General features: G+C 55.9%; 1 protein-coding gene across 2 annotated transcripts in view; it reads left to right on the forward strand.

Annotated features, from left to right (window-relative positions):
* DLK2 (delta-like 2 homolog (Drosophila)) overlaps positions 1-9,899 on the forward strand; it is a 12,209-nt gene extending 2,310 nt beyond the window's left edge. The window contains exons 1-6 of one of the 2 annotated variants that reach the window (XM_014950547.1): positions 1,993-2,065; positions 2,150-2,251; positions 3,688-3,751; positions 6,165-6,295; positions 6,967-7,111; positions 7,633-9,899. In XM_014950547.1, the coding sequence (XP_014806033.1) occupies positions 2,179-2,251; positions 3,688-3,751; positions 6,165-6,295; positions 6,967-7,111; positions 7,633-8,410 (1,191 nt within the window). In that variant the 5' untranslated portion in view covers positions 1,993-2,065; positions 2,150-2,178 and the 3' untranslated portion in view covers positions 8,411-9,899. Of the gene's footprint in view, positions 1-1,992; positions 2,066-2,149; positions 2,252-3,687; positions 3,752-6,164; positions 6,296-6,966; positions 7,112-7,632 lie in introns of those variants that run through there. The other variant, XM_014950546.1, reaches the window with a different exon arrangement.
* Positions 9,900-10,010: the final 111 nt, after the last annotated feature.

The following is a 10,010-nucleotide window of genomic DNA, read 5'->3' on the forward strand; positions in this document are numbered from 1 at the left end:
CCCCCCCCAGCCCCTCTCCGGGTACCCCACCACCGCCGCCGCCGCCGCCCCGGCCGCAGGGGGACCGGTGGGGCCGCCGCGGTGCGGAGCGCGGAGCTCGGCGGAGCGTCCCCTCCGGCTGGCCCGGGCGTGGGGTGGCGGGGGAGGCGGCCACCCCTGTGGCTGTGCCCCTCCGGGGGGCACTGGGGGCTCGAGGTGGTCCCTAAGTCGCGGGGGGGAAGGAGGGGGGAGCGGGCAGGAGGAGTGAGCCGCAGCGGCACAGCATCCTCTGGGTTCCTACCGGAGGGGTCCCTGATAGCCCCCCTGTCTAGGGGGAAGTGCCTGCCAGCTCCCCTCCTGGGGTTGTCCCTGGTAGCCCCCAAAGGTCCCTAATACCCCCGAGGGGCACCTTAATAGCTCCCGGGGGCATCCCTAATAACCCACAGCCCCTGAGGTGGCTGGTTGCCCCCACCCCAGCGGGGCCCGAGGGGAGGAGTGGGACAGAGGTGGCTCCCTCCCCTGAGTGCTTGTGACCCAAAGCCAGGCCTGCCCTGGTGCTGCTCACACCACCCTTGGGCACTGGCTGCTCACCAGGATGCCCCCAGCGCCTTGCTGGTGTCCAGGGCAGCCCTTGGGTGGGTGGTGGGAGCAGCATCCGTGGGGTGGCTGCATAAGGAGGTCTGAGAGGCTGTGCCTCGCGTGAAGAGACTGTGGGGAGCTGTGGGGGAAACAACCTTTGCGATAACATGGTCGGAGGGTGAGCTCCTCACAGCCTTGAAGGATCAGGATACCAACCGTTCAGCCCTAAATTGTTTTGTAAGTTCTGTAGAAATTGCCTTGCCCTCCCCTGAAATGCAGCAGCTGTTCGCCACTGCCCAGCCTTTGGGGGCAGGAGGCGAAGGAGGGTCCTGCGAGCATGGTGACGAGGGGACTGTGGGGAGGGAGGATGCAGTGATCCACGCTAGGATTTGGCTGGGGCAGTGATGATGACATCCTGAAGCCCCTCTGAAAATGCTGCATCCTTTGTGCACAATGGTTTGTTTGCTGGAGAGATTCTTCGAGCAACATCATTGCATTTTGTGGGCTATTTTTTCTGGTCCAGGCAGGTGAAGCCTTTAGCAAGGACCCCAAAATCTCTTCCTGCAATGCATGTATACATGTGGGTGGGTGGGAGGACTCCTCTCCCCATCTGAGAAGTCTTTCATGCAACTCTCGAGCCAACACAAGGTTCCTGAGCTAAAGAGTCGAGCTGAAAGTGGAGTGGTCCCTGTCCATCACACCCACGCAGCTGGATGGAGTCTGCTCCATACCTTCACCACTCTCCTAGCAGAACTGTTTAACCCCTCCCATCTCATTATAGTAATATACTTATGATATCACCCTCAAATTTCCTGCCCTTAACAACCCCAGAAGGCTGGGAGGGAATGGAGCATTTTTGGAAAGTATTTAATGTTACTTCAAGAGGGCAGGAGGCAGCCGGAAAATAGATGGGTGCAGGAACCCTGGGCGGACAGGGCTCTCTGCAGGACAGCCGAGGAAAAGGACCGCACCGAGTGAGAGGTGTGTGTTTGCCTTTCCTACCTGGGGCTGCAGCCCAGGTCTAGCGCCTATCGCTTCGCTCCCTTGCTTGGAAAATTAAATAGGGCTGTCGATTACTGCCTGCTCATCTGCTAGATCTACTCACCTCCTTGCCCTCCTGAAGGGCTTGAGAAGCAGCCTGGGTGTTGTAAAAGGACTCTATTCATTTGAACATGCACTGCAGGGACCTTGTGTAGCATGAAGCTGAAACCCCCCAGACCTCGGGAGGAAAGATGAAGGTCTCCACAGCTGGGCTGGTGTTTCTGGAGGCTTCTGGTCTCTTGACAGCAGCTAGCAGGAGCAGGTGCTCCAAGGTGCAAAGTAACAGCCTGAGTTATTACATGGTCAGGATTGAGTGTGTGTGCTCAGTTCTCCCATACATGCATTTTAAAAGGCTTTTTGATTCTTAGTGCTCCCATGTTGCCTTAGAGGAAGGAGCCTGGAAGGACAGAGAGGAGTGTGGTGACAAGTCTGTACAAAACTGGATGTTTCAACTCAAAACTGCCAGGTAGCAGAGAGGAAGGGATGCGTGAAGTGAAGCTGTGGTGTCAGCCAAGGGATTTTTCTGAGCTTGGTCTTTTTCTCTCTATAGGTATTCATCTCGGTGGGGCCACACTGACCATGCTCAGGAGCTTCTGTCTCCAGCTCATGTCCTTGGTTTGGATCCTCTTGGCCCATCAGCAGCTTGCCCAAGGTGAGTCTCTGTAGGGACCTTCTTTCTTATATCCACCTTTCCAAACCTGTCCTTGGCAATGCTGAAGTCTCCTCAATTCTCTGTGCAAAATAGAGTTGGAAGACCAGAAAATGCTGCTCAGTCATACTGAGGCACCTGGGGCACATCAGGCACTTGGGGGGTGACTGGTGGCGACTGTGGAGACCCATGGGAGCCTGAGCAGACCAGCAATGAGAGGTCCTGCTTCTCTGTCTGTCACCATTAGGGTGGATGGGTCCCTGAACCGATGAGCCTGTTCAGAGAGGCAGGGCAAGTGGGAAAGAAGATCCCAAAACTGATTGGCTAATCCTGGATCCCATGAGACAAAATCCCTTCCCAAAGATTAGATTGCTCTCCCTTTGTTCCAGATAAGCAATGAATTCCCAAAGCCATCTGCTGGGAGAGATGGTTACAAACAGGATAGGTGACAATACCCAGGCTTGGGCTGAGCAGCCCCAGGATGCTGCTCCAGCTCTGTGGTGGCTTGTTTTGGGAGGCTCTTGCCCTGAGCAGTGGGGCCTCCTGACTCACTGCAGCAAGAGTGTGTGCATGTGGATGGGGGATTTCTTCCCCTGCTTGCTTCCTAGGCAGCACATCGCACGGCTTGAGGAAAGCCTGGGTGTACCTCTTGACGTGGGGCTTTAACCTGCTGCAGTACAGGATGGAGGAGCTCGGTCAGGTGAAGGAATTCATCTCCTGGGCTTGGTCTGGGGTCACTCAGGGCTCCAGCAGAAACCCCCTGCCTCCTGGCATTCAGCCCATACAGCCAGAGCGAGCCAGCTCCCTGTGGGGCTAAGATACAAGCAGGTGATGGGGGAGAGGGGAAGGTGGAGATGAAATGGGACACCTTGCTGGAGAAAGCAGGCCAGCACCCAGCAGGGGATGAGAAGTGGCACAGCAAGGCCACGGCTCAGTTACAACTTCTGTGGCCTTTAAATAAATAAACAGAACTGGATACCTGCCCCCTTGTGATGCCCAGTCCTGCCTCCCTGTGACAGAGGGGGAGTGCTAGCAGCTGGGTCCCGGTGGAGAGCAGGAGCCCTGAGCAGAATGCTCCATGCCAAGAGGTGTCCCAGGGGATGGGGACATCCTGGGAGATAGAGAATCCGTTCTCAGGGTCAGAAGTCTAAGGGAGGCAGCAAAGAGAGGGTGGGGGGGATGATTAGAGATGAGGTAGTTTTGAAGCAACGTTCCATTTCTCAATAAAGGCAGTGTTATTGATGCTTGGATGACTGCAAGATCCTCATCTCTTACGTGGCATCCAGCCATTGAAAGTAAGGTCCCCCACCTTACCGTTCTGAGAAGGGGCAGGCTCAGTACTTAGAAAAAAAAATCTGTGAACCAGCCGGGCCACCGGCAGATTTGGAGTCATCTTCGGTCTCTGCTTAATCTAACTCCCCCTGTCTCCTGCCTTGTAGGTGATGACTGCAGCGAGCGCTGTAATCTCGGCCACGGCTCCTGTGACCAGGATGGGAAGTGCAGGTACAGCTTGTCCTTGGCTCTCCACTCCTGCTGCCCCTCACCATAACTGCTCTCTCTCCCTCCCTTGATGCTGCATCTCTGGTGCCTGCACCCCTACCCCCAGCTGAGGCATCTGGAATCAGCAAATCTGCTCTCTTTTTACCCAACATCCTCTGGAGTGGGAGATTTTGATCCCTCATTGCATTGCTGGTTTCCTCCAGTCTTTGCTCCAGTGCTTCCAGGGTCTCCCCCACCACACACTGACTGATGTTGTTCTGCTGAGTCTGGATGGAAGCATGGGACAGCCCACTCGTGCCTGAGTGATGAGAGGGAGCCATCAGGCTCAGATATGATGAGGGAAGTCATCAGGCAGCAGTGCAGGCTAGAGGGGGAAGCAGTTTGCTTGGCCTTCTTGCTGTTTGAGATGGGGATGCTCTCCCTTGGGGCATGGAAAAGAAGAACTGCAGATGTGCATGTAGATGTCTGAGGGCATCAGGGGACCCCTCTCTGAAGCCTGGGCTATGGTGGGGATCTCTGGGTGTTTTAATAAAGGGCTCTCCAGCAAGTTGGGGCCACCTCTGGCCCACAGCAGAAGTATGTGTGTGATTCCTGGCCTCCTGGCTCCAGCTGGAAACCAGATCCTGCAGGAGCAAAGCTCAGAGCCTGACCCTGCTTTTCAGCCTGAGAAGCAGCCACATGGCTGCCCTGGGCTGTCGCAGCTCTGGACACTGCGTCTTCTCCCACTGTAGGGCCACCCAGAGCCCCCATCCCACAGGACAGCCCCAGGAGGAGCAGGCTGCTATGGGAAGCCTGGATGCTGCAAGGTGACAAATTGCCCATTGAACACGCAGCCCCCTTTTGCAGCATGGCCCCCAGCATCACACCAGGCCTAGGCCATTCCTTCTTGCCTAATGGAGCAGACGTGGCGCGGTGGTGACCATGACCACATCGACTGCTGCATCAGGGAGTTCATCTCTGGTTTTGCTGGATCCCCAGTTGCAGCTGCATAGAGCTTGCTGCTCTCTGAGCCCTTTTGGTGGCTGTGGCTGGTCAGGGAGGCTTGGTGCTGCGAAGCCCCGGCCAGAGATGTTGCATTTGTCCATGCAGCAGGTGGCCCAGCTGCAGATTTTTCTGGTGGTGGCACACGCGAGTTGCTTCTCCAGATTTCAGGCCTTCATTGGCTCGGTGGTACCCTATTAAAATCACCTACCCCCAACTCAGGGAGATTTGGCTGCTTACCTGGCCCCCTCCCTGCAACTTTTAGGTTGCCCATCTCCCTTTCAGGGAAGGGGGAGAGTTGATGATGCCTGCCCCCTTACCTGCAGCCTGTGGGTACTGGGGTAGGGGGGCACTCAGCCCTCTGTCAGCTTGTGGCTGTCCAGGTATGACTGCATTTCCCCAGGTACTGCGAAGTATTGCTTCTACTCCCATCAAAACGCCTCTCATTAACATATATTTTTATTTTTTTAACCATTTTCCTCATCTCTTTGGAACAACCTGCAGTGACAATAATCAGGTCCAGGTGTGAAAGTGCAGCCTTGAACCAGGCTGGCAAAGCTGCAGTCACCGTACATCGTGCTGAAATGAGCCCCAGCTGAGATAATGACCCCCTTTGCTTACTCTAGAGACTGCATTGTTTTTGTTAGGTTTAATTTTGTGCTATTTTGAGTGTAGCTTTTGTTGTGGCTGGTGCCACCTCCACACAGCTCTCATCTTGTTATCGCTTGCTTTCCCCCTTGGAGCTGGCAGGCCTGAGGGAAGCCACAGGAGCAACATGGCTTGGCTTTACTGAGCCATCAGCATTGCCCCACTCTTCTGGGGCCAGAAGGCTGGATGTTTGCTGTGGGTTTTCTCATCACACTGCCCTTGTGAGCTGGTTGATAAGTCTATTCCATATGCCAGCCATGGCAAGCAAGGTTTCACAGCTGGATTATGGTGCACTTCAGACAAAAAATCACACACGTTCTAATGCAAAGGTGTGCAATGAAACACGCAGGCCTCAGGGGCTTCTTGTCCCTTTCTCCCAGGGAGTTCAGGGTTAGGGATGAGGCTTTTCTCTGCCCATCAGAGTGGCTGTGCATGGGGGAGGCACAGGAATCGCTGAGCTGAGGCAGCGGTGGGTACAGAGCAGTTGGCTGGAGGAGAGCAGTGGGACATGGGCTGTAAAAGCGAAGCTGCTGAGCTCTGTTTCTGCCCCCTCACCCTTCCCAGCTGCAGAGGACGAGTCTGCTCCCGCTCTCTCTATTCGCTTCCTTGGAAAGATGAGTTGCAGTATGGACCTCCTCTGGAGGAGGGAGCCAGCAGGTTTCTGGGGGGCTTTGGGAGGCTGTCCCAGTTGCTGCCATGTCTGCAGCAAGCCTGCACAGCAAGCAGCAAGCTTTTCTGCAGCCCCTGCTTGGTTTTTATCACACTGCCATGCCCTTTCCTTCTGCAGGTGTGATCCAGGCTGGGAGGGCGAGTACTGCGAGGAGTGCGTGCGTATGCCAGGGTGTCTTCATGGGACGTGCCACCAGCCTTGGCAGTGTATCTGTCACACCGGCTGGGCCGGCAAGTTCTGTGACAAAGGTGAGTCACGGGCTGGACATCCCAGCCTCTGGTGCTGAGGGCAGAAGCCCAGCACACCCTTCATGGCCGAGTGAGCTGGCATAGTCAGAAGCCACCCAGATGATGTTGCCTGGGCTGCTCAGGAGATGGGGTGTTGCCTGACTGCCACCAGTGGGACCATCTCCTTCCTGCAGAAGAGGTCAAGCTGCTGACACCCGCTCCCTGGCTGCACAGCAAGGGCTGCTGCGATACTGGCTGGCCTCAGGACATGGAGCAGATGAACTCACTGCCTTTCTTACACCGTCCCTGCGCTCCAGGCAGCACCTCCTGCTTCCCCTGGGGCTTCCTGCCTTCGGCAGGTGGCCGGTGGACTCCCTTCCTCTGGCCTTGGGGGCTCCATAGAGAGGTCTCCATTGGCCAGCCAGATGGCATGCACAGTGTCTTCATGTCATGCCATTTTGTGGGACGATTTGCTTTCTCTGCACCCCAAGTCTGTGCATTTTTCAGACTGTAGCTGGGAGGCAACATGTAGGCACTGCATTTTTATTGCTGCAGGTGCCTTTTGGAGGAGAGGTGGGAGAAGCTTCTGCCATTTCTCCATCCCCTCTGGGTTTGACAGGCAGTGTTGGAACTGAATTGGCCACATTCCCCCCTCTTTTCTTGCTAATTCCTACCTTTTTCTTTCCCCTTAGACATCCACATCTGTGAACATCAGTCCCCGTGCCAAAATGGGGCTCAGTGCATCTACGACCGAGACGGGGAATATTCCTGCTTGTGTTCAGAAGGCTTCCACGGGAAGGACTGTGAAATGAAGACGGGGCCATGTGAGAAGGCAGGGTGAGACATGGCAGCGGGGGCAGTGAGATTACAGACATTAGCTTCAGGTCACGCACTGCCAAGCTGTGGCCCAGCTTGGCTCATTACCTGTGGATTTCCACGCACTAACAGAGTTAAGCCAAAACCATCTTTGGCTTTGGTTTAGCTGCATGCACTGCACAGTGCCGCTGTGTTGCGATCTGAACAGATTCCTGTCCCTCACCACTGCGGGTGTGATGAGCTGACATGTGTCATGCCTTTGGGGAGCATCAAGAGGGCATGTTTCCCCTTTGGATTGTTTGGCTGAAGACCATCCCTGGTGGGTGGTGGGCCCATGAATAGCCACAGCCTTTGGGAGGTCCCACCACCTCTCGCTTGGGGAGGTAGAAACTCCTGCTCGCTCTTCTTGAGAGTGGCTGCCCCCAGGGAGAGCCAGCACTGACCCACTGGCCACGCGAGCAGCTGTTTGTGTTTTCCTCCCTGGAGTGGGGGAAGCCGCTTGCTTTCCATGGCTGTGACCCATCCTTGCTCTCTCCACACAGGTCTCCATGCAAGAACGGAGGGCAGTGTCAAGACGATAATGGCTTTGCCAGCAACTTCACTTGCCGGTGCCTCGCTGGCTTTGTGGGGGATCTCTGTGAGAATGATGTGGATGATTGCCTGATGCGTCCCTGTGCCAATGGTGCCACCTGCCATGATGGGGTCAACCGCTTCTCCTGCCAGTGCCAGTTGGGCTTCGAAGGGCGTTTCTGCACCATCAACATCAACGACTGCGCCAGCCAGCCGTGCAAAAACGGGGCAAAGTGCTATGACCGAATCAACGACTACGACTGCTTGTGTCCTGACCATTTCACTGGCAAAAACTGCGAGATCTCTGTCCCTGAGCCCACCTGGGCTCCCCCCTACCACCCTATGAACCATGACAATGACGGGGGCGTGAAGACCACCACCAGCGAGATGCCGGGGGTGACACAGCCAGAACCTGTCAGGACCGTGGTCACGGGGCGGCGTGTCACCAACCACAGCGAGAAAGAGCCGGGGGGAGGGTTGTTGAAAATCTCTGTGAAGGAGGTGGTGACCCAAAGGGACTCGGGGCTGAGTGAAGCCCAGCTGGTGACAGTGCTGGTGTTTGGGGTGCTGACGGCTGTGCTGGTCCTCATCACCGTCCTGCTAATGCTGAGGAACTGGCAGAGGGGCCGTCAGAGGTCAAACTGGTGCCAAAGCCCTTCGCAGGCCGCAAGGAAGCTCCAAGACCAGGAGTGTCAGGTGGGCATGCTCAACACCGTCCTGATCGAGCCTAGGAAGACGACAGAGCTGTGAGCGGCGAGGACTCTGAGCCGGGCCCTGGCAGGTCATCGTGCTGGCAAGCCCCTCGAACTGCACCCAGGGGAGCCGCAGCCGCACAAGCCAGGCAGCGGGGAAGGGCTACCAGGGCAGCAAATGTGTCAACGAAACCCCTGGGCGTTGAGCTTTGGTGTGGTGGCCCTGCCCAGGTCTGAGCTGTCTCGCAGCCGGCACCCACGGGCACCTGAAAGCAGGGCTGTGTTGGGCCAGCCCCGCCGGGCAGCGGTGACGTGCCGCTCGTGGCAGCTCACACCACGCGGTGCCGGTATCATCCAGCGGCAGCTCTCAGAAACGGGACGGGTAGCGCTGAGGAGGGCACAGCCTGCTTGCAAGCCCAAACTCTGCCAGGCCCTTTGTAACTCCTCTCTGTAACTAGTGGAAGGGGATTTGTCCTCATTTGCGCTGGTTTTAGGGTGTTTCTTCTGGGGTCTTTGGGACAGTCGTGGCTGCATGGGTCTTCCTGCCCCAGTACTGGATAAGGTGGCTCCTGGCTGTTTCTGTAGGCTTATCATTCCAGATGCCATGTCCCCAGGGAGCGAGCAAACACCCTTGCTCTGTGGCCTTGTCGTTCTGTGAGCCAGTTCAAAGAGACTCTGGAGATCATTTGAGGTCTCCTTGTGCCCTTCTTCTGCCCTGAGTGATGCCCCCTCCTCTTGCTGTCAGACTTGGGGTTACAAACATGTTCTGTACTTTCCTCCTGATGATCCAGGGGTCTTCTCCCCCCACTTACCAAGCCGTCCTTTCTGGTCTGGCCACGAACGACCAAGCTCCTTCCCCTCTCCAGTGTGCACTTCAGCCTCACCGTTTGCTGACAAGGAGGAGCATGGCCTCCTCCCCTCTGAGCCTGAGCTGGTCCTTCTCATATGCCCTCACAGGTGAAACTGGAGATGGACAAGGCTGGAGATCAGCTGTGGCTGGTTCAGGAGCAATACGAGATCCAGATTCTCCCAGTCACTCCGAGGCAGGCAGCTGGCACTAACCTCAAATCAGCCATTGTAGCATTTCTTGACACAACAACGGCTAAGCTCCCCACAGCGGAGGCAAGGGCAGGCTACCAAGCCTGGGATGACCATAGGAAGCAGATACAATACTGCCTTCTCCATCACTGCTAAAATATAGCTAAGAGGCAGTGGATGGCCAGGTTCGCTTAGCCATTATACTAGGTCTGCTCCTGCCTGTGCTGGTCTGGTGTGCAGCAACCAGCATCTGCCTATCTACTGGGGCCAGGGTTTCCTGTGCCTTTCCTTCCATGGAGGGCTAACAGTGGGGTAAAAAACCCCACAACCCAAACCCTGCTACTGGCCTGGAGGGTTACAGAGCTGGGTTCAATATGGTATGAAGAGTGCAGGTGGTGGAGTGAGCACTCAGCCAGGAGCAAGACCTGGGAGAGGGGACTGGGGCTTCATCAGAAAGATTATTTTTTTAATACATGGATGGATAATGTACCTTTATCAAATAAAACAAATACAAGCCCAGTAACAGTGTATCAGATAATCATAAAATAATTTAGGTTGGAGGGGACCTCTGGACACCAAACTCCTGCTCTCAGCAGATCCAATTAGATCAGGTTGCTCAC

Source organism: Calidris pugnax, unplaced genomic scaffold (assembly GCF_001431845.1).
Source record: "Calidris pugnax isolate Ruff unplaced genomic scaffold, ASM143184v1 scaffold24, whole genome shotgun sequence".
Taxonomy (NCBI): domain Eukaryota; kingdom Metazoa; phylum Chordata; class Aves; order Charadriiformes; family Scolopacidae; genus Calidris; species Calidris pugnax.